This window comes from Vicugna pacos, chromosome 32 (assembly GCF_048564905.1).
Source record: "Vicugna pacos chromosome 32, VicPac4, whole genome shotgun sequence".
NCBI classification, from domain to species: Eukaryota; Metazoa; Chordata; class Mammalia; order Artiodactyla; family Camelidae; genus Vicugna; species Vicugna pacos.
In genome coordinates, this window is record NC_133018.1 from 24,896,520 (window position 1) to 24,922,826 (window position 26,307).

Consider the following 26,307-nt stretch of genomic DNA (forward strand, 5'->3'; position numbering starts at 1 on the left):
GCGACCCTGCCTCGCTCTCAGAGGGACCCCTGGGGCCACAGGGCCCTGAGGGGCCTTTCCCCAGCCTGGCTGACGGAGGCGTAGAGGGAGAGTCGGGAGGAGTTCCAGGAAGAGGCAGGGCCCGCCCAGAGCCTGGGTAGGCATTAGCTAACCCAGAGAGAGGGAGCACCAGGGTGTCCTTACAGCCGACACCCTGGCTCTGGCGCCTCGACCCCACTTGCAGCCCCGAGAGCCCCTCCCGCCTCCCTCCCGCGGGCACACGGCGGCTGCAGTACCACACTTCACCAGCAGGCGCTGCTGTCATTGGATGACGCGGTGTCCGAGTGACCTGGAGGTGGTGGGTGGCGTGCACACAGAGGAGAGGCTGCAGGCTTGTGGGGTGGGGAGCAGGGCCTGGCCTTCCCTGCGCACCCCAGCATCTCATCCTTCCACCAGCCCCACTCACGGGTGTGTTTACATGGTCTGCGTGAAGTGTCCCCTCCCTGGCCGGCCTTGCTCTGTGGCCCTGCCCTGAAGTCCACACCTCCCCGAGGCAGCTCCTGCCCAGGTTCCCACAGAACTGGAGGCACAGCACAGACCTCTGCCAGACACAGGTGTGGGCACCGAACTTGGAGGGCTGGGGCGCACTGAACAGAATAAAGTGTATGACACCCTCACTGCTGTTACATGCTGGGGGTGGAGGGAGGTCACCCCGGGCCGAGTGCTGCTGGGTAGGGCAAGGGTGCAGGTTCAGTGGGGTTGGGAGGCCCCACTGAGCACCAGGGACCCGAGTGCCTCTTGACAGTGGAAAAAGCAAGCATGTGGGGTCCGGCAGACACCCAGGCCTGGGGACACAGAAGGGGCTTCCCGAGCAGAGCTGGGGGTTTACAGCCCTGGGGCAGTGAGGTACCAGGTGTGACGGAGGGGGCAGGGAGTGGGACGCCCAGGGAGAAGGGGGCCCCCACCCCTGGCACAGCGCAGGCCCCAGACCCTGCACTGTGAGAGCTTCAGGTGGACAGGACAGGCCATCACCCCCAACTCAGCCACATGAGGCACCTGCTCCAAGGGTTAATGCCAGGATTTGGGGCCACAGAAGGCACTGGACGCTGGGATCAGCTGGAACGAGCAGGGAAGGCGGGGTGGGGGGAGGAGGCCAACGAGTTCTCATGAATGAACACAGCTCAGCCCCCCAGTCCAGCTGGCAGGGGCCCAGTCAGGGCCAATGGCTTGGCTTCGGCTGCTCACTCAGCAGGGGCCTCGACCTGGAGCGCCCAAGGAGGTCTCTGGGACCCGGATCCACCGTGATCCATCCCTGGGAAGGCCCAGGGGTTTTAGTGCCCTCCAGAGGGCACAGTTGTCAGGGGGGTCCCTGAGAGGAAAATGGGGTGCTGTGAAGAGCAGGGAGTGAAGAAGTGGCCAGGAGGAAGGTCTTCCCCTCAGGCCTGGGCTGCCACGTGGCCCCAGGTCAGGGAGGCCAGGTGTGCGCACGCACGTGGAGGTGGGGGATGGAGGCAGGATGGGGCACCTGGGCCGTCGGGAGTCTGTGCTCAGTTTCTGCAGGGGCGTCGTGGGGTTGGTTGTGGGGACGCTGGTTCCAACTCCCTTCCTGTCAGAATGGTAGCCTCGCTGTCTAGGGGCTGAGGAAGGGTCACTGGGGCTTGGCCGGTGCCTGCCCCTTGCCCCACCGCCCAGAGCCTGCCTCCAACTGGTTTGAGGGAGTCTGAGGGTGTCCTCAGCCACATCCCCCTTCTCAGGCTTCCCCAGGGTCTGAGGCCAGGCCTGCAGGTGTGGGGGCCAAGTGCGCCTCTCTGGAGGCCACTGTGGTCCAGCCGTGGGTCAGAGGCACCTCCCAGCCCTGGAGGAGGAGAGGTGTGGGGCAGAATCCAGAGCCCTCAACGCCGTGTGTGCTCGTGTACGCTCCCGAGAGCTCCGTGGAATGACCGTTGTCCGAGGGTGAAGCCGTCTGGTGGGGTGTGAGCTCCTGCGGGGGCTGCCATGGACAGCTGTTCAGGCTGTGCACTGCACAGCTCCAGGGCACTGTTCCCACTGTCTCCACTGGTGACATGTGCATCTGTGACGTGTAACAGTCGAGCGTGCCGGCGGTGGGGGGTGCCTCTGCTCCATCTGCACGGAGGGGCTCTGGGGGTAGTCGGAGCCTGTGTGCACCTTCCAGTGGGGGTCTCTGCAGGGTGGTGAGCGCAGAGTGTTGGGCAGGTGTCAAGAGCAGGTGGGCGCTGTGTCCAGATGTTAGGTGGGTGTGGGGCCATCGAGGGGCTCTGGGTGCCCCTTTGTGTCTGTGAAGGGATTGGGGCGGGTTCAGAGTCCCAGTGAGCTTGCTCGCTGCTGGAGAGAGGGGTGCCCAGGGCTCCTTGGTCAGCCCCAAGGTGCCCCAGGCACAGGTGGCTTCCTGTCCCCCACAGCCTGGGGGGCAGCCTAGGTCCTGCCTCTTGGGCCCCTTCTCAGCTGTGCCTGGACAGGCCACCCTCAGCCCCACACCCTGTGGGTCTGATCACCAAGTGGAACCACATGTTGCCTGTCTGCGGCCGAGAGCACTTGGCGGCCGGCCCAGGAGGCAGACGCTTCCTCCTGGAATGTGCAGCAGAGCCCGGGCTGGGGGCCCTGCCAGAGAGGGGTCACAGGAGGGGGTTCTTCATGGGCCAGCCGCCATGGCCTCACTGTTACTGCTAGAAGGCCCAGGACATGCCAAGATGAGGGCAGTGTCCCTAATGCTGCTGGTCTGACAGCAGTGCCCTAACCACGCTGGTCTAAGGGAAATGTCCTCTCCCCACCTTTCTGACGGCTGTGACCTGACCGTGCCAGGTTGAGGGCAGCGCCCTACTTTTCACACAACCACGAGTCTGAAGGCAGAGCCCTGGCCCCTCCAGTCTAAGGGTGTGTTTTTGGAAGAGCTGGCTGTTACGTGTTCAGGAATTTTGCAGGCCAGCTGTTAAACTATCGGTAGCTGGAAGCAGCCACAGTGTGAGTGTTCTCCGCGCAGAAACAGAAACTGCAGGCGCTGCATGTCAGGCTCCCCTCTCCCCCAGGGGCCCCTTTGCCCCTACCTCTCCGATGGCCTCATGGCCCACTTCCACTTTCAGAAGGGTCACCTTCAGTGAGGCCCGCTTCTCTGCTGTTGTCCTTCCAAAGCACCTGTGGCCGTCTGCCGGCGTGTGCTGGCCTCTTCTCTGAGGGTTCGGGAGGGCGGGCCCTTGTGTCTGTTTGTGTCCACTGCCCAGAACAGAGCCATCTCACGGGCACTCAGTAAGCACTGGGTGGGTGGTGGATGAACGGTAGATGGGTGGGCAGACAAATGGATGGATGGATGGGTGGGTGGGTGGGCCACAAGACTCGGGGTGGGCACAGTCACAGGAGCCCCCAGCTGCCCTCCCGGACAGTCCCAGGGACTGTAATCTTGTCTCTCCAGCCCCAGCTGGAAGTGGAGGCGTGCCATCCCTGGCTTTCTGGCATAGCTGGCCAGCAGCACTTCTAAGCAGGTAGGAAGCAGAGAGGGCACCAGGACAGCCAGACCCGAGCTTGGTGACCGGCCATCCCAGTGTGTCCAGGATTGGGGTGGTTCCCAGGGCACATGACTGTTTCACAGGATTTTCTGAGACATGGGACTTCCAGAGCTAAAACCAGCCACCTGAGGAAGGATGGCTGACCCCAGCCTGCCCTCTCCGGCAGGGCACCACCGAGGAGTCAGCATAAGGTATCCCCTCTGGGGACCAGCTCAGAGGAGACAACTCGTGTGAACGTATGAAGTGGAACGTGGCATCCTCCCTCCTCGCATTCCAGCTATGTGTGGGTTGTTCTTCAGCCTCTGCTTCTCCTCCCCACCTTGCTGGGTGTCCTTGTGCAGTGAGCAACCTGCACAGCTGTACGCAGCAGCCCTGCACCAGGCCTTTCCAGTCCTTGTAGTATCTCTGGGTCCAGCCACCTTCTTCTGCGGCAGGGACCCTGCCCTGAGCTCAACCCAGAATACTGTCCCCCAGCAGTGAGACCATCCCTGACAAGCTTCTGGGTGCCGCTGATGCTGCTGGTCCAGGGACCCCACTTTGAAAACCATTGGACGGGGGCATTTATTTTCTCGCAGAGACTCCCCTCAGCAAGGCAGCCAGGAAGGTCCCCCGGGCTGGGATTGTCCCTCCTTTTGGTGAGGCCTATCATGAGGTTCAGAGGCAAGAAAGGCCCATTCCCACGGGGCAGTGAGAGCCCAGCTGGTGACAACAGGGACACCTAGGGGCTTCTCAGTGCTGGTCCTGGGCTCAGGCTCACAGGCAGAACCTCTCTCTCACCCCCATAGTGCCTGTGAAGGCTGAAGGCATCCCCATGTCACAGATGAGGAAGCTCAGGCTTGAGGAAGGTCGGACGAGGCAGCACTAGTTCAGGGTCTCCGCGTTCACCGTTTGGCTGAGCAGGGTGGAGCCAGTGAGGCTGGGGTCCCACAGGCTCGTGACGGGGGTGGGGGCAGGGGGTCCTGCCTGGGGGAGGCCTGGGACCCTGCTCTGGGCCTGCCGCGGGGAGGGAGGGTGGTACCGAGGCCAGGGCTTCCCGCAGGTGTGGCTAGTCCAGCTTCCCGAGGGGGCTTGCTCTCGCCTGAGCCCTGGCACCCCGCGCCCCAGGTTGACACTGGTTCTGTGTTTTGTCATTATGCTCTGCCCTCTACACAACGCAGGGATCAGTGGCTTGGCAGGGGTTGCATCGCACTTCAGGACCTAGGGCCGCCCTGGGGGCAGGGGCTCTGAGGCGCTGCCTTGAGAGGGGCTTCTGGCTTAGCCCACCATGGGGTCTGCAGGAGGAAGGGCTCAGGCCATGAGAGGGTTCCGCAGGGACCCGAGAGTCTTCCAGAGCGTAGCTGGCGCACCTTGCTCACCGGTCCTGGCCTTTCACCCCAGCTGGGGTCTCCAGGGCTGAAGGACGCTTAATGACAAAATGGCTGGGTGTGGAGGACTGGGCCTCACTGACCTTGGTTTTGGGGCAGATTCTCAGCATTCCAGAGCTCTGAGAGTGTGTGCACTGGGCTGGGAGGCCTGGTGCGTAAAGAGGAGGGAACATCCCGCAGTGTCCCCACGCTGTCCCATGGGGACATTGGCAGCACCTGCGGCAGGAGTCATGGGGTGCTAGGCAGCGTGCTGGCCAAGAACCATGACTTCGGAAGGTTTGGACTGTCAGTGTGTGTCCAGACAAAGATGCGGGAATGAGAGGTGGTGGGACAGCAGAGCTCACTAGGTCCTGCAGGGAAGGCCAGGGTGGGGGCAGCCAGGAGCTGAGGAGACCAGGAGGTGGGAGGTGAAGCCAACGTGGTTCAGGGGTGGCGACTTCCTGGGCCTGGGAGGGTGAGGGGGTCAGGGGCTGTGATGTGCATCCCTTCCCCGCAGCTTTGTGAGGTGTGAAATTATTTCCAAGTAAAAATTAAAACACAAGCAGGCTTCTGAGTCTACTTCCTGCACTGTCACTTAACCTCTCTGGGCCTTGATTTTCTCCTCTGTAAAATGGGCACAAAGTGTCTAATCAGGGCTTTTGTGTGAAGAGTGAAAAGCTAAGGGCAGGCTCTCAGTGCAGCCATGTCTCTGGAGATTCCGGCAGGTATGGGACAAGGCAGCAGCTAGCCTAGTGGGTACTACTTGCTTCATTCTGCAGATGACAGAACTAAGGCACAGAGAGGTTGAGTAATGGCCCTGGGACACACAGTGGGGAGTGGCCCGGTCACACACAGCTCTGCAGATCTTGCAGCCCGGACTGCCCACCGTGGATTGTGGTGAGGACTGAGGAGGCCTGTGAGCGGTGGGCGTATGGGGAGCAGGAACAGGGGTGAATTGCCGCCGCTGGCCTGTCTTGACGCCCAGTGACCCAACCCTGGTGGAGGGGAACAGATCAGGCAGCCCACTGGCCTGCTCCCCATCCAGGCGTCTTTCAAATCATCCGCCGGCTGGAGGGAAGGGGGCCACTGCAGTTTTGTCATCCTGTGCCAGCCCTTCGCCCCCCGCGGGGCACCTCTTTCCCATTCTGCATAGGAGTGGGCATTACTGGGCTGTAAATGGTCAGCTCTGCCCCTCCCGCCCCCTCCCTGGGTTTCGGCCCAGAGGGATGGGGTCGGGGTGGGGGTGAGGCGCCTGAGCCTGGCCGTGTGCCTGCCCCACCCCACAGGCAGGGCCGTGGTGTGTTTGCTGAGCCCGTCTCTCCCTGTCCCCAGATGAAGGTCACAGTGTCCAGAGGGGGCGACCACAACAGTGATGGCGACAGCTTCCGAGAAGCCACCAGCTCCCGGAGGAGCAGTTCTCGGGACCAGCTCAGTGACGTGAGTACCCCAGCCCCTCACCGCAACGTTCCTGGGTCCCCAGGGTGACTGCCGCAAGCCCTTTGCTTAGGGGCCCGGAGTCTCACTTGAGGGTTTTGTGCTCACAATTAGCATTCGCCTTCATTAAAACATGATTTTTCACTAACTAGGACTTCCCTGTCGGGGGCATTTAAATGAGGAACTACCATTCCGCACAGGCAGGAGCCGGTGGAGGCGGCTGTGGGGGGGCTCTGTCCAGCTGGGGCTGGGCGCGGGGTGGGTGCCAGGCGGTCAGCAGCCCACCCCGCTCCACTTGCTTCCACAGGCAGAGTTGTGGTCTGGGAGGCAGGACTCCCGCCAGTGTGTTTACCAGAAAGGGCGGTGGGAAGTGCGACTGGCCAGGCGAGTGGTCCTGCACTGCAGGGAACAAGCCGGAAGTTCTCCCACCCGCCCCGCAGACCGCCCTATCCGCTCAGGCCAGCAGCCTGCACGGTGAGGTGGCGGTAGGGTGCCCCTCTGAGGCACAAGCTGGCCTGGATCTGGGGATACCCTTCGGTGTCCTGTCTGAAAGACAGGTCCCTGAGCTTAGGTCCCTGGGGGCACCAGTGTGGGGGGGCCCCAGGGGCTCCCACTGGGGTTTGACCAGTGACGGGGGTGCTGGGTGGCCTTCCAGGGCCCCTCGTCTCCCTAGAGCTTGGAAAGAGTGGATGGGGCTGGTGCAGCAAGGGCTAGGAGTGGGGGCAGAGGGGCCCAGCGGGGAGGACTCAGGCGGAAGGGTCCCCCAGAAGGAAGCTTCGCTCCCGGAAGAGGCCTTTGTCTCCTTGACCCCCAGCTGCAGAAGTGGCCGCGGAGCAGAGGTGGGTTTTCTGCCGGGCTAAATGGAACAAGTCTCTTCATTATCATTTAAATGGAGGCTGGGGGAGGGCGGGCGCGGAGGCCGGGAGGAGGGCCTAATTGCCCGGCTCCGAGCTTGTAGCCACAAGACGGGAAAATAGGCTGGTAATTGTCTGGGGCCGCGGGGGCTGCCCTATTTCGAACTCCTCTAATTGTCGGCCAGGGTGAATGGAGAGATTCTGAGCACAGCAAGGGCCGGCGTGAAGGCGCATGCTCGTGGGCAATTATGATGCCTTAGCCACCCCCTTCGGCAGGGCCAGGGTCTGCCTGGGGAAGGGGGAGGGGTCCCCCAACCCCTGCTGAGCAGAGTGGAGCCGCCCAGGCTGCAGTGCCGCCTGCCCTCCCAGACGTCCCTGGGTCCCTCCCAGTGCATGCTGGACCCTGGTCTGTGGTTCCCACATCCTGGACAAGCCCGTTCTCGCCAACTGCTGGAGGCCCCCCTCACACACACCTGCCCAGCCAGTCACCGCGTCCTGTCCTCCTGTGCCTTGGAGGTCAGCCCTGGTGAACACCACCAGCCCTGGGGACCTTGTGAAACACACTTAACTGGTTTCTTTCGTCAGGTCAGAAATGCCCATTTGAGCCAAAGGGAGCCCCATCCAGCACTGGGTCACCCTCATGGGGCTTCCTGGGATGGCTGCCAGCCTCCCGGCCACAGCTGACCCATCTGACACCTGAGGCCCAAAGTTACCCGCCCAGCTCCTCCTCCAGGAAGCCTTCCCTGAGGTTCCCCGCTGGACCTCGTGACCCTGGGAGGCTGGTGGGTGACAAGGGACAAGTCGACCTGAGCATAGAGGAGTTTGACCCCCCGCCCAGAACCATGTGTAGAACCCAGGGCTGGGTCTCTGGGAGGGGCCGAGACCTGGCCAAGGGTTGAGCCCATCCCTGAGGGACATCGGGGCTTTGCCTGCCTCTCTGTTGGGGTGACTCTGCTGGGCTGGACCACGTCTCCCGGGTCTGGGGGTGGCAGGTTCCTCATGAGGGTCCTCAGGGCTCCGTGATGCTCTGCTGTGTGGTCCCCAGCCCTCACGGCCCCCAGCCCAGAATGCCAGCAGAGACCCAGGAGTGGTCTAACTGGCCTGGCTTGGGCTCACAGTATCCTGCCAGGCAGGTTCTCTGACTGCTCAGGTCCTCGGGGGGAGGGTGGCCATCGAGGGGCTGCGACCTGGTTTCTAACTGTCCTTCTTCCTTCTCTGCAGAGCTCGGCGCAGGCGGTCTCAGGCAGAGGTTACTCCGTAAGTCTCCCGCTCTCCCACTGTCTGCTCCCCACATGCCCCTCGGGACCCCCGACTGTGCTGAACGCTGCCTCCAGGCTGGAAGTGGGTTTGTACAGGGGTGGGGATGGGGCCAAAAGTGGGCCAATTCAGAGGGCCCGTCACTCCCTCCCAGGGTCCTGCCCTGCAGCCCTGGCCTGCGAGGAGTGGACGGTGGGGCAGGACACTCCACCTCTGGGGCCGGTGGGGCAGCGCTTGGTGTCGGGGGCCCCGGGCATGGAGCAGCACCCCCCTGCCCTGACACCCTCTCCCCTGTCCATGCTCAGCCCAGGCCAGGGAGGCTGCACTGGGGCATGAGCGCCCTAGCTGTCGTCAGGGGTCTGGTAGGGGGAGGTCCAGGGGAAGGAAGGGGCAGGCCTGTGGTGGCTGATACTCCAGCTATGGCAGGGGTACCCTCCCTGTCCCCCAGCCCCCTCCTCACATCCTCACGACTTTATTTCATTTCTCCTTAAGTATCAGGAGGAACGTTAATGACACCATAAACCCCAGAGCTCCATAAAGGCCGTTTCTACAGATTTACAGCCATTTCGGCTCACTGGAGGGCAGGGGCCCAGGCTCCGCCTGCCTCATCCCCACAGCCCCTGATTTACTGCCAGTTCCCAAGTGCCAGGGTGTGACAGGCTGGCTCTCTAAATCACAGCGGCTTTTTATAGGGTGTGTAATTAACCCATTAATTCCCTGGTGGTGGGGACAGCCATGGATCCCTGGCCCTTCCCTCCCCCAGCTCCCCAGCCCCCAGGATCTGCCAGCCCAGGAAGTCTGCCTTCTGCCTCCGGCCTGGCCAGCCATAGCGTCTACGAGTCGTTGACCGGGGGCGCTGCGTATCTGGGCGGTGGTCCCGGTGCCACCTGAGGGGAGTTCCCTGGGGAGGACTCTGCCCTCCTTGGGCGGCCTTGGTGCTCTCAGCTGTTGTCACAGTCATGGTTGGCGGCCCCAGGCTGCTCCTGCCTCCCACAGACCTGGGCAGGCCGACCATGCCTACGGCCCCTGGGAGTTGACCATGTTGGCAGAGCAGCGTTCGGGCCAGGGCCTGGGCCAGGACCGGGCTCCAGGCGGGAACAGAGCAGGCAGACCTGCACTGTGGGAGGCGACTGACAGTGACGCGCTGGGTGGTACAAATCGGGACTGGGGAAAGCTGGGACAGTGATGGGGACAGTGGGGGGCCAGAAGGCCCACCAGCACGCACCAGTCCCGGTGGGTCCAGGAGTCCTGAGGGGCTGGGCTTGGGGATGCCCTGTGCCGAGTCATGGCTGAGAGACCCAGGGCCGCTGGGATCTCCCTTGGATGGCCGCTCTGCTTCCACATCCCCACACGTCATTCATGGTCTTCTCCCCAGAACGTTGCTTTGAACGTTGCCTGGCGAAGACCCTGTGATTGACCCGCCAGCTGCTTGCAGCTTAACCCCCCACAACCGCTGCACAGGAGTGACAGATGGCGTCAGGCAGGGCCCAGCCTGCTGCTGAGCCATGGGGGTCCCTGAACTGTGTCTGCAGACGGTCTGCAGGTGTGCCGGCTGGGCCCTGCTGTGTGCCGGCTGGCACTGCAAGGGCATGTGGTCGACCTGGCCCTGGTAGTCCTCTGGTCCACTTGGTGTGATGGCAGGTGGGGCTGCCCCTGGGGCTGGAGGAGTGGGAACGGGGCCCAGAGGACCCTTGCCCAGTAGGTGGAGGCTCTGGGCTGGGGCCAGAGGGATAGGGCTTGGGGGCCAGCTGGGCCGAGCTCAGGGCAGCTGCACTCCAGCCTCTAGATACGGACTTCGCCGTGGAGCCCTCAAACTGGAGGGTGCACGCTCAGGTGGGGCTGCTTCTGTGTGGCTCTCAGCGAAAGGGGAGTGTGTGGGGTGCTTCCTTGTGTGTTGACATGTGTGTCACATGCACGTGCCAGTGAGGTGGTGTCTCTGTGTGGCCGTGGTGGGGCTGCAGACCTGCACCCAGAAGGGTTGCATGTTTCTCTCTGGCCGTCTGTGTGAGTCGGGGTCTTGTCCTCTTGTGAATCTGTCTGGGGATGCCTGGATGTGTCTGTGGCTGTGGCAAATGTGCGTTTATGTGCTGGTGAGTGCGTGCATGCCACACGTGTGTGTCTGCATGTAAGTGTCCATCTAGGAGCCTGTGTCTGGGCATGGCACGGTGCATCTGTGACTCTGCAGTACGTGTGTGTGTGTGATCTCTGGCCACATGACACTGCCTGTGTGTGCGTTGGCCCCTGTGCCCCTTACCGCCTATGCGTGTCTACAGTTGGGGTCTCAGGCCCAAAAGGGTCATGCTAGGCCTCGCCTCTCCCAGACAGGACCCCCCCACGCCTGTGCTAAGTGATGTGGGACGTCTGTCATCTGACCTGGTTTATAGACCGTACTTAAAGGGGGTTAATTTGCCAAGGTTTATCCCCAGCAAATCCCCAATTATTGCTCATCCTCCCCCACTTCTGTCCCGAAAGCTCAGTGCGGCCTCCCAGCACGCCATCAGATGTTCATTAGTGCCATCAAATTAGTTAGGAAGTCATTTTCTTCATTTGGCGGCTTGTGACCAAGGACGTGTGGATTCCTCTCCCCTGCGGCAGGGGACTTGGGAGTTTTCGCTACTAAAAAGCAATGAGGATCTACTGAGGCAGAGAGGCCCGCCCTGCCCCAGTGTGTGGAGTGTTCTGGAAGGGGGCCTGTGCCCACCGCAGGCACCCCTGTCAGGAGGGGCCTCTGCTCGGGGCCGTACTCTGAGCTGAGACTCAGGGCCGGGTGGGCCACTGACTCCAGACACGCCCCAGCGCCCCCTCGGCCCTCTCCCACCCAGCACCAGCCTCCACAGGTCCCCGGTCACCGTGGGCAGGAAGATCGGGCCTTCCCTCCGTCTTACCGCGCCCTGAGCCCACAGCACTGGCGCCCACTTGGCCGCAGGCCTGCAAGTGCCTCTCCCACCCCGCCGCTTGTTGGCTCACCTTTCCCATCCCTTGGGGACAGCGCTCGCCCGCGCATCAGGGCACATTTCGTAGTCCCTCCTCCCCTCAGCAGCATCTACTGAGCGTCCCCTGCACCCGTCAGCAGTGCTGGGAAGGGGCCAACCAGCCAGCTTCCCGGCCCCGGGGCTCCTGATCTGGGGGAGAAGGTGCTGAACAAAGCAGCTAAGTGTGGTCCCCAGGGAGGTAGTGAGTGCTGTGGAGGGACGGGACGGGGAGGGGTAGGCAAGGGGTGGCCCGAAGCCTCCCAGCCTCCCCCGGACACAGGGAGCAGCTGTGCAAAGACCCTGAGGCGGGAAGGCCTGGGTGAGGCTCTGACTCTGGTTCCCAGCAGAGCAGTGGTGGGTTGGGAGGAAGCAGCAAGTGCCTGCACCCCAGGCCAGCAGCCTGGAGGCGGAGGTGTGCCTGTGAGAGAGCGGCCTCCAGACTCGGTGCGGAAGGGCACGGGCCGCCCACGGCCCACCTGCACCGGCAGGGCCCGCCTGCCAAACCTGCCAGGGCAGCCCCTCCCCCGTTACACACACGGCATAATTAGCTGATTGGCTTGATTGCCTCCAGGGGGTTTCTGTTAATCTCGCATCACCAACCGTGGCACCTCCTCTGGGTCTCTGGGGCCTCCACACCCCAGGCCCCTGGCCCAGGTGGGTGTCCTCAGATGCCATGCAGCCCAGCTGGTGCCCTGCCACAGGGCCATGGAGGAAGACTGCTGCAGCCTGTGGCTTGCCCCTGGCTGGGCCCTTCACTCAGAGCCCGGGCGGCAGGGCACAGTTAAAACTAGCAGCCGGCAGGGCCCCGACAGAGCGGGCCCAAGGCTGGCACTGTGTCGGTCCTTCAGTTGCTGAGAAAGTCTCGCAGGGCAGGTGGGGCGCGGGAGCTCACCGTGGAAATACCGCAACATCTGGGGCCTCCGGGAGAGTCCAAGGCCAAGGCTGGGGTCAGGGAAGTCTCCTTTACTCCCTTGCCTGGGGCTTGCTCCCAGCGGGTGGCAGGTGACAGTCCAAGAGCGGGAGCCGAGAGTGGGCACCAGGAGCGGGCGGGAGCAGTGGCGTGGCTTCGTAAGTTCCCGGTCTCCTGGAGTCGGGGGGTGCTGTAGACAGCAGATGTCTGCCGAGCACCAGAGCCCCGCCGCAGACCAGGCTCTGCCTGGGTGCAGCAACAGGCCAGGCCAGCCTGCTCAGGTCCGCGTCCCATCCGCCCAGCACGCGCGATCTCCAGTCCGTGCAGCCCATGTGTGCCCGTGAATGTGCACCCCTTCCTCCTGGAAGGGTCGTCGGGCTCAATGCTCAGGTTTCTCCCCAGGGACACGCTCTGGCAGGAGGGGTGCAGCGCTGCCTTCTGGGAACCCCAGGTGTGGGCTCGGGAGGGCAGAGCAGGTGGCCCCCGGGGGATGGGGTGCCGAGCTCAGGGTACCCAGATGGTTTCCGTGTGAGCCGGGGATAGTCGTGTTTAGAAATGAGGTAATTGCTGGGGAGCTCAGCTCTAGGAAGCATCAGACAGCAGAAGGGCGGGTGGGCTGGCAGAGTTGCCTGGGGCCCCTGAGCCGTCCTGAGGCCTGCCTGCCCCACCACGCTCACCCTGGGGGCAGCACAGGCCCCCCCCCCACCCCAGACGGCAGAGCCCTCTGCTGCCCTGGCCGGTGTGGGCCTCTGCTGACCCGCACAGTGTGCGGCCCTGTAGCGCAGGCTCCGCCTTTACGAGGCAGGTTTATGACATCCATTACCCTGCTCCGTGGGCCACTTCCGAGCAGCCATAATTTGTACAAAAGCAGTAAAAAACCCGTCAGCCTCTCCCTGGAGTCGGGGGAGCTGCATTCTCCTTCCACCTTTAAGCACAAGACAGTCCTTAAGCCGGCGGCTGGGAAGTGGCCACTGCTCAGGGGTCAGCAGAGACGGCGGGTGTGCGGTGGGCAGTGTCCTTACCTGTGATGCAGCCCCAGCCCAGGCCTGGCCTCCTGTCAGGGGATCCACCTGTCCTCCCGTTCTTCTGTCCAGCCAGCCTTCCCTCAGCTCACCTCTCAGGGTCCCTGGGGTGCAGCTGTGGCCCACATTTGAGCAGTTGGAGAACATGGAGGTCCTTCCCTGTGGGTTGGTAGAGAGCCGCTGTGCCCCCCGGCCCTGTCTTCAGCGTTTCTCCTGGATAGCCAGTGGGTAGGGAGTGGCCAGCACCACTTTGGGGGAACTCTGAACGCGGCACGTGGACGCATCCGTGGTTGTTATTCCCAGGGGAGCAGACCTGATGTGGAGATTGACAGGGGTGAGGCTTGATTTTGTGGTCTGCGCCCTTAGAAGGAGGGCGGGAGGGGAGATTGCCCAGGACAGCTGGACCGTTCATCGTGGTCCTGGGTCAGTGGATGGGGCACCAGGAGAGGTGTGGCCTTGGGGGCCTCTGCTCCTGAGCTTCCTGTGGGCAGGCACCGCAGGGGCCACTGCCACAGCTGGTTCTTCCTAAAGGGGGTCTCGGCGCTGAATCAGGGGCACCCTCAGATAGAGCAGGGACTGAATAAGTGGTGAAGAAGAGGAGCAGGTGACCCGCACAATGCTGTAAATGTCGACGGTGCCGGCAGAGGGGTGCTGGGTGTGAGGGGCGCTGCCTGTGGTGGGGTGCAGAGTATGGGGGAGTGTACTAGACTTAGAGGGCTGCTGTCGGGGGAGGGGTTCCAGTATGAGGGAAGGAGTGCTCAAGGATTCTGGATTTTATTGGCATGAGCCATTCCGAGTGGAGCGGCATGCGTCTGACCACTTTCCTGGCCTGGGCAGTCGCATGGACGCATTGCTGTATCTGGCCAGCCTCTGCAGGCAGCTGAGTCCCTCACTCTGCTGTCCCACATGGAGGTCAGCCCAGCCAGGGTGGGTGTGCACCAGGCAGGCCAGGGCAGCCCAGGGAACAAGGGATGGGCACCTTGGAGGGTCCTGGGGACCCACCCTCCTGGCCAGGAAACATCCCACCCCCACCCTTCTGTCCTGCCAGATGCTGGAGGGGAGGAGGCACCCTGTGCTCCCTGGGAGTTCCCATCCCAGCATCGTGGCCCTGAGCTTGTGTGTACTGGGGTGGGGAGGCCATCCGAGAGCCCCCACGGGTCACTGTCAAGCTGGGATGTCACAGATCTGGACAGCTACTTGCCCCTAGGGCTTTGGGCATTGAGGAGTTAGCGCTTGACCCAGCAGGATGGCTTGGCCCTCCAGCGCAGTAAACACTCTGGCTCCTGGTTCTGCTGTATCAGGAACACTGCCAGAGCTGCCTGCAAAGGTCACGTGTGGCCTCAGGTGCTGAGCAGGGGAGGGGTAGGGATGGCAGTGCCAGAGGCCACTAGCCCCCGCCTGCCTGGGGGCTGCACCGCAGTCCAAGTTTCTGCGAAGCCCTGCCAGGGGTGAGGGGCCGACTGGGCAGGGCCCAGCAGGGTCTCAGGTTGGGAGATGGAGAGGGGGAGCTGCCACCAGGCTGGGTGCCACCCGGTGCCTCAGTCTTCTCGTCTGTGAGAAGGTGGAGCCGCGGTACCCGCCGCAAAGGGCTGTGGGCAGAATAAACGGGCCCGCCAGGCACCTGCTGTTACTGCCAACTCCCTCGCTCTGCACTGTGGGGCGGGTCGCTGTCACCTGCCACGTGTCTGCCTGTGGCATCACTGAGGGCTGTGGCCTCTGTGCCGCCCGTCCTGGGGCCCTGCTCCACTGGGCTGCAGCCGAGCAAGTCTCAGCGTCCCTGCCCTGGTTGGGGGCCAGTGGCAGAAAGCAGGTACGCCAGCGGCAGGTACTTCCAGACCGCGCTGGCTGCTGTGGTGGCACCTGGTGGCAGCCGTGGCGGGGGTCAGGTCAGCACCCCAGAAGAACAGCAGGGACGTCAGGCTGAGGGCAGACGCAAGGTGGGGTGCAGGTGCGCCGGGGCCCCAGGGGAGGAAGGGAGGGCCCTCCGGCTCCGGCCTCAGCGGGGCTTGTCCCAGCCACCCAAGCGCATCGGGCCCTTTGGCGCTCCTCGGTGGGCCGCCCCTTGGGAGCTGTGGGGAGTGGTCAGCAAGGCGGACTGGATGCTGGGAGGTGCTCTGCTCCAGCTTGGGGCCTGGAGCCCCAGGCTGGGTTTTCCGGGCCCCAGGGCAGGGTGATGTGGGTGTGTCCCCCCAACCCACGTGTCTTGTGCTGTCATCAAGCAAGGGTTGGATTTAGTGGCAGGAGAGCGTTCGCTCATGAAAAACCCTCCAGTCTCTGTGGCATTTTTCAACCGTCTTTAAACCTTCCCCACTCCCATTATTTTATTTCAAACTGGCAGCAACCTGGTGAAGAGGCACCAGCCACTGAGAGGCAGAAGCTGGGGTGCACACGGCAGCCCACTGACCAGAGAACATCCCCACCCAGCACATGCGGGGTGCGGCCTTCTGTGGGCCCCAGATTTGCGCCCCCTGGTCACTTTGCAGGGACTGCCAGGGAAGCCACTCCAGATGCCCTCTGGGGCCCCTGCCCTGCAAGCCCCTCTGGCTCCACGCGGAGCCCCTGGCTTCCACACAGGGTCCCTTTCCTCCCCTGCTCTCCACGTGGAAGGCTCCAGACACTCTAGATGCCACTGGCACCCCAGAGCTGTCTTGTCACACCCCGCTGCTCTGTGAGCTCAGCTCTGGGGGCTCTCCTGCCCACCATGGTGTGGCCGGGCTGCAGGCCACAGGCGCTCACCTGGCTCCTGGGAGGGAATGGGCTCAGCCTCTCCAGGGCAGCTTACGGCCCTCCATGGGGGCCTCTCAGTGGTGCAATGGGATGCTCGGGGCTCCTAGCGGGCAAAGAAGCCATGGGGCTGGCTTGGGTGCGGTCCTCCCCTGGGTACCTCTCCAGAGGGTGGCCTGCGGGGAAGGGAGTGTGAGGCCAAGCCTTGGACTGCATTGTCACTGTCAAGTGTCCCCTGGGCTGGGACCACACATGGTATGGACTCTGGGGGTCTTGTGGGGGCCACCACCGCCCCCTCACCTCTGCCGGGCCCTCCCCAGCCTCCTCCCTCTCCCCTCCAGACAGGGGACAGCTTCTGCCCCTGGACCCCTCTTCCCACCCATCTTGGCCTGCAGCCAGCACCTGGGGCAACTGCAGAGGGGTAGGGGTGGCAGGCCCACTCCCCTCCTGGCCCCTGCGGTCCCTCCAGTGAGGGCTCACCACGGCTTCCGGCCCCTGCTAGCCCCCAGGGCTTCCTCGCCCCTTACATCACCTGCGTGTCTAATTCCCTGCTGCTGGTTGAGGTCCCCAAGTGGGTCTGCCTTTCTGCCTGGACCCTGATCACAAGTTGGTCAGCCGCAGGCAGGCCCCAACCCCTCAGATTAGCCCAGAGCAATGAGGCCCCCCCGAGGCCTTGACCTCCCTCACACCTTCAGGCATCGTGAGCCAAAGGCCTCACCATCCTGTCCCTGGAAGCTGGACACAGATGTTCTGGACAAACCTGCAGGAGCCCTCAAGGCAGCAGCCAGTTGTGCCTGGAGCCACAGCTGGAGGGGTGGTCAGCCCGGGGAGCAGGTGGATGACAGACTGGGCCACTGGGAAGCTGACATTCAGTGCTGTGGAACCGGCGGGGCTTCTGGGGCACAGGAGGCTGGGAGTTAACGTTAACTCTGTTCTGGTGAAGACTTTTTGTGTTGATAAATAATTCATAAGGCAGTTAGCACTCCGAGTCTGACAACACGAGAATATATTAATACAGTCGACTCCACGAAAGGTCAGCCGCCGCGCGTAGCGGGCGGGGCCGGGGACCGCCTTTTATGCGTTCTCTGACACGGGCTCGTTCGTCATTCCGGCCCAGCAAGGGCTGCGCCTGGAGAGCCGCTCATGAGGGAAAGGGGGCGCGGGGCGGCATAACACGTGGTCCGCGGGGCGGAGGGAGAGGGGGCCCGAGGTGAGGCCCCCGAGACCGGAGCAGAGGGTCCCCTGCCCCTGCAGCTTGCGTGGGGCCGGGGATGGGTGGGGAGAGTCGCACAGGGACCCCAGCACTGCTGGCCGTCCCCAGGCGTTGGTGGTGCCCTCACTGTGGTCCAGGTGCCACTCCAGGCCCCAAGGTCAGAGGACTCAAGAAAACCCAGAAGTCCCTGCTCTGGTGGGGGCCATGGAGGGAGGGGCAGATGGGAAAAAGAAGTCAGAGGTGTGGTGTGTGAGCAGAGCGCACGGAGCCAATGAAGCCGGAAGGGGAGAGGGTGTGGCGGGGCACCAGTGTAGGTTTGGAGGAGCAGCCTGGCCTCTTGGGGTACCTGGGGGACAGGCTCTCCTCAGGGGACCAGCATGAACGGGCCCTGCCCGTTGTGTCAGTGAGTGTGTGCAGGCCGGCGTGCATGTGTGGCCGGCAGGCGGGGGGGGGGGGTGCCAGGTCAGCTGGTGGCCCTTGGGGCCTGTGGAGGTCTGGGGACATCACGTTTGCCCCAGGAGTGAGACGCTTTTGGCTGCTGCTGTCACCAGGAGCTGCCAGCGGGGACAGATGAGGCACTGAGCGGGGGATGGGAGGTGGAGGGACAGATAGGTTCGGCCCATCTGGGGGCAGAGGATTTGCTCACGGGACAGGCGGAGGCTTCCGGGGACTCAGGGAGGGCCCCCTGGAAGGACGGGGCTGCGCCAGCTGCAGCAGGAGATGGCAGCCTGGTGGAGGTGCCCTCCGTGCCTGTGGTCACAGCATCCTGCATCACCCCTCAGGGTGGGGACCACATGGCCCCAGGACAGAACTAGAAAGCAGAGAGTGCGCCTCGATGAAGCAGAGGGGAAGAGAGAAGTCATCTAGGGAAAATGAGTCCGTTCCGAATGGGAGCAGCGAGCCTGGGTCCGCCGGCCGCCGGGCGAGTCCCAGCGTGGCTCCGCGAAGCCGGGGCCCCGGGGCCTCCCAGCGCACCCTCACCTGGAAAAGCACCCGCAGAGCGCTGCCCCAGTTGTTGATGGCCTTGGTAACCGGAGAAAATGAAAAGGCATTTTGTGTTTGTCATAGCTGTTAGGGTCAAGGCTCTGGAGATACCAGGCAGGTTTTCGTCTTCGTGAACTTCATCTCCCGGAACGTTCCAGAGTCGTGTGAGGTGCTGAGCAGTGCTGTGGGGACGGCCTGCAGCACAGGCAGTGCCCCGACTCTGCGCTCCAGAGCTCCTTGAGACCCCGGGTGGGGAGGAGGAGGGTGGGGCAGTTCACAGGTCAGTGGTCAGAGCTCACGTCATTGTAAGTCCACTCGCTCATTCATTCATTCATTCGTGCATCCCTGCCCACGCCATACTGCAGAAATGAGATCTTAGTTCTCAGGGAAACTGGGTTCAATGGAATGAGACTGATGATACACAAACTAGCAGCTAATTGAAGCCGGTTGTAGAGCAAGGGCAGGACTGTGAGTCGGCGCTCTGTGGGGTGCTGCCTGACCAGAGCTCCGGGAAGAGCGAAGGGGCCAGATTGGCAGGGATGTGGGGGCTAGGCAGCAGGCAGGTCACACAGGCCAGGCATGGGAGGGACCAGAATTCTGTTCCAGGTCCTCTTGAGATTGGCAAGTTAGGAGGGTGGCTTTTTCTGGGCTGGCCTCCCTTCTGACCAGGCACGGACTCCACCCCAGACTCTCCCCACTGAGGACAGACCAGGCACTGACCCCTCATAAGCTGCGGTGTCCACAGCGACATCTCAGACTTGAGGCCCAGGGTGGTGCCAGGCTGCCCTCAAGCCCTGCACCATGTTGCTTTGCGTTCCCCCAGAGTGCTCTCAGCCAAGTCTGAAAATGCAGGAGGAGGCCCGGAGGCACCCCCGGTCCCCCAGGGCCCTGCGAAATCCACCGCCCAGCCGCAGGACTGTTTCTTCTCAGCTGGGTGTGGTGGCCTCTGTGCCCTACCTCCCAGACCACTGCCTAGACCACAGGCCACCCTGAGCTCCCCACAGGGCCAAGGGTGGGAAGGGGCTGTGCGCTCTGGCCCTCCCGGCCAGGAGTGGCTGTGGGGTGTGCACACGAGTGGCGTGGGGGAAGCACCTGGCCAGGGCGGGTTCTGTCCCCACCTGTAACAGATGGCGGCCCTGCCTCCCACATGCACCTGAGTGGTCCCAGCTGCGCATCTCTGCTCAGTGGGTCTCACTCACCATCAGCTCCCAGAAGCAGTCTGCTTTCGGGCTATTAGGATGCAGTCACTTAATTGCTCGTTAATTGGGTAATTAGTGCTTTGTTTTGCTTTAAAGCCTAAACACTCATAAAAAGTGAATTAGCTGAGTAAACAAGAATGGAATTTTTCAGGATCTGCCCTCCGTTATCCTGCATAAGTAATCAGGCCTGACTGTGACTTCCTGGGCCGAGGTGGCCAAGGGTCCTTTGAGAGGCAGTGCTGAGAACTAGGTCCAGTCTCAGCCACCATGAGGGAGCCTCTGGCGTGGGGCCCTGACCAAATGGGCCAGGCTAAGACCATGGGCTCCCTGAGGCCCAGCCACTCAGCCTCAGCACCCACCTCTGTGAGCAGGTGGGCCTGGGGGGAACGAGTGACATGTGTAGACTTGACCCCAGTGAACAAACACAGCGTCAGCCCCACGCCCTGTGGTTTTCTGGGCCTTTGCCACCAGCAGGATGTCAGGGAGACTCCCCTCCCCTCCCCTGCCCCCTCTCCTGCCAGCCCCACGGTCCCAGGACTGCCGCCCAGCAGAGCCCAGACCCCAGCACAGTTGACCAGGGCACAGGGCCCGCTGGGGTCTAGACCCAGCTCCCAGCCCCTGCTCACTGGCCACGTGGCCATGAGCAAGTCCCTTTACCCTTTGAGCCTCTGCTTTCTCCTCTGTGAAATGGGCTTTCGCACTGTGAGTGCTGGCGGCCGCAGGTCCCACCTGGAGCAGCGCCTGCCAGGTATATTGCCCAGCGCTTCAGACCCAGTCACCCGATGATCCCACGGCCTCCCCATTCCACAGTCGAGACAACTGGTGATCCCCAGGGGAGGGCCAGTGGCCTCCCTGCCCCCAGGTCTACCCCTGAGGGGGAGGGGAAGCCCAGCCAAAAGCTTTATTTACGTGATTGAGGTGAGGATACAAGGGTGAAAAATGGCCTTTACGCCTACTCCAGACAGTGAAGGAACAGCAGTGCCATCTCCCAGGCTGCTCCCGCCAGTTGGGGCTCGTAGCCTTGTTTGACTCCACATTTTAGCTGAAGCACTTAATTGGCATGTGTTCGACATCACAAAGGAGCGTTTGCAGCAGAAACGAAGGGGACACCTCAAGCCTTTCCTAGTGAAGGGTGGATTTCTGCCCGGGTGGGGTCACTCTGCTCCCTCTGTGGAGCCGCCCCTCCCTTCCCCCAGTTCTTCCAGGGCGGCTCCGACACACAGAATGTTTAATAAGCCGGAGCTGGTGTGCGGGGCCACGGGAGGGCGAGAGCCTGAGCACAGACACGGACTGACCGCATAATCGGTGCTCCTGGGCCACACGCATGGGGCCACGTGGCCCCGTGGCAGGAGGATGCCCGGTCTCAGCACATGTATGCGCACGGCACACGTGAGCCGTGAGCACATACCCAGCGAGTGCTGCCGCCCGCACCAAGGACTGATGCCAAGCAGTTCCCAGGTGTCCCAGGCACGCCTCTGGCCACGTGGGTGCAGCCCAGGATGGGGTTCTGCACCGACTGCCCAGCAGCTCAGACCTTCCTCACCCCGATGCCCAGGTGGGCTGAACAACGTCCTGTCACCTTCCGCTCACACCCAGGCCACAGATCCTGCCAACTTTTTTCAGTTTGTGCTGTTCTGGCCTTTGCAGGTGACAGTGCCCACTGGGAGCGTGTCCCAGGCTGGGAAGGAGAGGCAGACCCTCCTTTGCCTCCAGCAGCTCTATAAGCAGCTCATGCACTACAGCTGGGGCAGGAACCCAGCCCGCCTCCTGAGCGCCAGGCCATGCGCCACCCCTCGGCCCTCTCTGACCCCTGGATCGAGGCAAGGCTGCCTGAGTGAGAAGCTGGAGGACAGAAGCAGGGCTGGGAGTGGCTTCATGCCTTCCCCCAGCCACCTTCCTCAAGGGCAGCCCTTCACCTCCGTCCATTGCACAGTGGAGGCTCCAAAGTGATCAGGAGGGTCCCACTCTGTCCCCACAGGTGTCTCAGGGCCAGGTCTGGATCCTGGAACATCTGATGGGAGCAGAGGCTCAGCAGCAGGTCTCCTTGCCGATGAATTTTTCATGCCTTTGTCTGAGAAATGGGAGATGGACAGCCTCTCCCAGCTCTGCTGTGACGTGGTCGTCAACGCTCACACCAAGAGAAGAAAAGGCCTGTTTCTATTGCTGCTGAATAATCATGCTGACTTGTGTCCCCAGTCATGGAGGGTGATGAGCGACCTTCACCCCAAGCAAGCTGTTGCCCAGGTTTCTGGAAGAGACTTAGTGATGGAGTCCAAGTTCTCCAGACCTGTGCAGGTGCCCCTAGGGGAGCAGGCACTGTCAGGAGAGGAGGTGTCTGTGCCCAGGCACCATGGAGGACTCAGATGTCTCCAAGTGCTAGCCAGGCAGTATGAAGGAAGGGGCTGGGCCAGGTTGCAGTGATGATGATGAAGATGGCAGTGGTGATGATAGTGAAGATGGTGATGATGAAGGTGGTGGTGGTGATGATGGTGAAGATGGTGATGATGAAGGTGGTGGTGGTGGTGATGGTGAAGATGATGAAGGTGGTGGTGGTGATGATGGTGAAGATGGTGATGATGACAGTGACAGTGGCTCACATGCATGGAGCCCTGACTCCCAACCAGCTGCGGTTCTGAGCAGTCCACACATCCTGACTAGTTTTACTCCAAGCCCACGCCAGTGTGGAGGCATCATCCCTTCCCTGTGGATGAGGAAACTGAGGCTCAGACAGATGAAACGAGCTGCCAGTGTCACCCTGTGTGGAGGAAGCAGGAAGGAACCCTGTAACCAGGCTCCAGAGCCCACTGTGTGGCTGTGTTCCCAGCACTTGACAAAGACCAGCACTCGGGCCTGGACATCAGGAGAGTCAGGGATGGGCTGCAGCGGAGCCCACAGGGAGCGCTGCTCAGCAGTGGGCATCGTGGCTTCTCGTTCTCAGTAATCCACAGGGTTTCATGAGGAATCTCCAGATTTGTAAATGTTGGCAGATAACTTATTTTTTTCATTAGGCCAAGCTAAGTCCATCAGCAGCCCCATCCAGCTATGGCTTCTCAAGCCGTCTCAGGGCCTTGCCCACCCATGGGTGGGGGCGAGGACGGCCACCAACGGAGCCTGGGAGGTACCATGTGATCTGCAGTGGCCTGAGGCACGAAGCAGCTGAGCCTCAGGGCTTTGGGATGCGGAGCCCCAAGCTCACATCTGCCTCTGACCTAGCTGAATTTAGGGCTCCCAGAATGGGTTCCTCGCTCTAACCACCCCAAGCCACAGGAGTGCATGCCCAACACAGCCCCTGGGCAGGAGGGAAGAACTGAGCCCACTGGTGTAAGGCAGTGCCTCTCCCAGCCAATCATTCCAGTCACCTAGGCCCCAGGCAGTCAGGCAGGTGATTCTGAAGACTGCACTCAGGACTGTAACCCTCTGGGCTGACTGAAGGATGGGCAGAGGACAGCCCTGGGCGAGTGGGCCTACTGATACATTGTTTGCTGGCTAGGCCAGGCTGGGAGGAGCTTGTAGGCCAGGAGAGGGATGAGATTTGAACTTGGGGCAAGCAGGGAAGGAAAGAGTTGAAGTTGGGGTCTCATTAGGGCCAAGGAGGGCTCAGCTTTTGGGCATCAGCTATCAGGGTTTTGGACAAGAGCTGGCACTTCCAGGGCTGAGAGATACTTCCCTAAAACTCTCAGGTTTGGGCATTCAACCATTCCAAAGGGGCACCCCTCATGCTTTGCCTTGTTGGAAAACAGTAATAATTATATTGAGTGGTGGTGATGATGGTAGTGATGATGATGGTGATGGTGGTGTTGATGGTGGTGATTGTGGTGATGATGGTGGTGATGGTGATGATGATGGTGGTGATGATGGTGGTGATGGTGGTGATTGAGGTGGTGATGGTGATGATGGTGGTGATGATGATGGTGGTGGTGATGGTGATGATGATGATGGTGGTGACAGTGGTGATGATGATGATGGTGGTGATGATGATGGTGGTGGTGATGGTGATGATGATGATGGTGGTGACAGTGGTGATGATGATGGTGGTGGTGATGATGATGGTGATGATGATGGTGGTGATGATGATGGTGATGGTGGTGATTGAGGTGGTGATGGTGATGATGGTGGTGATGATGATGGTGGTGGTGATGGTGATGATGATGATGGTGGTGATGATGGTGGTGATGATGGTGGTGACGGTGATGATGATGGTGGTGGTGATGATGATGGTGATGATGATGGTGATGATGGTGGTGATTGTGGTGATAATGGTGGTGATGGTGATGATGATGGTGGTGATGGTGATTGATGGTGGTGATGGTGATGATGGTGGTGATGATGATGGTGGTGGTGATGATGGTGGTGGTGATGATGGTGGTAACAGTGGTGATGATGATGATGGTGGTGATGATGGTGGTGATTGTGATTGATAGTGATGATGGTGGTGATGGTGATGATGATGATGATGGTGATGGTGCTGGTGATGATGACAGTATTGATGATGGTTATGGTGGTAATGGTGATGGTGGTGATGTTGGTAATGGTGGTGATGATGATGATGGTGGTGATGATGATGGTGGTGATGATGATGGTGGTGATGGTGATGGTGGTGGTGATGGTGGTGATGGTGGTGGTGATGATGGTAGTGGTGGTGGTGATGATGGTGGTGATGGTGGTGGTGATGATGGTGGTGATGGAGGTGGTGATGATGGTGGTGATGGTGCTGGTAATGATGACAGTGTTGATGATGGTTATGGTGGTGATGGTGATGGTGATGGTGGTGATGGTGATGATGTTGGTAATGGTGGTGATGGTGATGTTGTTGGTAATGGTGGTAATGATGATGGTGGTGATGGTGGTGGTGATGGTGGTGGTGATGATGGTAGTGGTGGTGGTGATGATGGTGATGGTGATGATGTTGGTGATGGTGGTGATGATGATGTTGGTGATGATGGTGATGGTGTTGATTGATGGTGGTGATGATGGTGATGATAATTGTGGTGATGATGGTGGTGATGATGCTGATGGTGGTGGTGGTGATGATGGTGGTGGTAATGGTGGTGATGATGGTGGTGATGATGCTGATAGTGGTGGTGATGATGGTGGTGATGATGATGGTGTTGATGATGATAGTGGTGATGATGCTGATGGTGGTGATGATGCTGATGGTGGTGATGATGCTGATGGTAGTGGTGATGATGATGGTGGTGATGATGGTGATGGTGATGATGTTGGTAATGGTGGTGATGATGATGTTGGTGATGATGATGTTGGTGATGATGGTGATTGTGGTGATTGATGGTGGTGATGATGGTGATGATGATGGTGGTGATGGTGGTGATGATGCTGATGGTGGTGGTGGTGATGATGGTGGTGGTAATGGTGGTGATGATGGTGGTGATGATGCTGATGGTGGTGGTGGTGGTGATGGTGGTGGTAATGGTGGTGATGATGGTGGTGATGATGCTGATGGTGGTGGTGATGATGGTGGTGATGATGCTGATGGTGGTGGTGGTGATGATGGTGGTGGTGGTGATGATGGTGGTGATGATGATGGTGATGATGGTGGTGGTGATGGTGATGATGATGGTGGTGATGATGATAATGTTAGTGATGATGATGTTGGTGATGATGGTGATTGTGGTGATTGATGGTGGTGATGATGATGGTGGTGATGATGGTGATGATAATGGTGGTGATGATGGTGGTGATGATGCTGATGGTGGTGGTGGTGATGATGGTGGTGGTGATGATGGTGGTGATGATGATGGTGATGATGGTGGTGATGATGATGGTGGTGATGATGGTGGTGGTGATGATGGTGGTGATGATGATGGTGGCGGTGCTGGTGATGAACATAGCATCAGGGTGCATATCGTGATGACTATATACCCAGCACTGTGCTAGTGCTTTGCACGTATTCACTCATATAAGCTGCACAACAACCCAGCAGGCGGGCTGTTGGCTCTGTTTTACAGAAGCATACCTGAGGCACAGAGAGATCATGAGACCTGCCCAAGGCTGCACAGTGCGTGGCAACCTAGCATCAGAGCAGGCATCTGCCCCAGAGCCATGTCTTGGCCTCCCCACCATACCCAGCACATCCCTTGGGGCCTAGGGTCTGTCCCCTGCCCTGTGGGCTCCCTGCCTGGACTCCCACCCCTATCAGGGTGATGCTCTCCAGGGCTGCCCAGCCTGACCTCGTGAAGGTCGCCTCACTCAGGCAGCTCCTGCAAGACAGATGTGGCTCTTTTTCCCTCCTTCTCCTGATTAATTGCCTCATTCAATTCCGACTCTATTGCAGTTAAACATTAATTCAGTAGGACTTAATAACATGAATTCATTTACGAAGCAGCCTGGGCTGAAACGGTGAGCTGTTTGGTTAATTATAGGCTCCGTGCGCTTGCTGGCAAGCACCCTCCCCTGTCCTCCACGTCGAATCACTCAGCTCTCACCCGTAGTACTGTCGGAGAACGCTGGAAGAGATGTGAAACCCAGCCTGGGATGGAGGGGACCAGGCCTGGGGGTGTGCCCTGAGGGACGGGTGTGCCACACATGAGGCTGGACCCCCCTCCCCTGACAGTTTGATGGGACTGCACTCAGTGACTAACTGAGCATGAAGAGGCCCGATCGGGGGTCCCTAGTATCTCCTGGCCCCTCAGCTATGTTGGTATCAGCTGCAGGGTCAGAGGGGTTGTTTCCCCCAATAGCCCTCCTCCTCCAGGACCCCCTCCCCACAGGCCACAACCCCCTGGTTCCCACCCTCCTCTCCTGGCACAGAGACCGTCCTGAAGTGCCAGTCATGCGGCTCCAACAGCAAAGCTCAGTCCAGACTTGCTGTGCCATGAAGCTTTGTGTGTCCTGGCATGTTCTGGCCGCTCACCTTCCCAGCCTCATCTCCCGCTCTCCC

At 61.0% G+C, this 26,307-nt stretch overlaps 1 protein-coding gene across 12 annotated transcripts in view; it reads left to right on the top strand.

The window, feature by feature from the left end:
* The window catches only part of FBRSL1 (fibrosin like 1), an 82,121-nt gene that overhangs the window by 25,283 nt on the left and 30,531 nt on the right, over positions 1-26,307 (top strand). For all 12 annotated transcript variants that reach the window (XM_072953509.1, XM_072953510.1, XM_072953503.1 and 9 more), the window contains 2 exons: positions 6,173-6,277; positions 8,350-8,385. In XM_072953509.1, the coding sequence (XP_072809610.1) occupies positions 6,173-6,277; positions 8,350-8,385 (141 nt within the window). The remainder of the gene's footprint in view (positions 1-6,172; positions 6,278-8,349; positions 8,386-26,307) is intronic.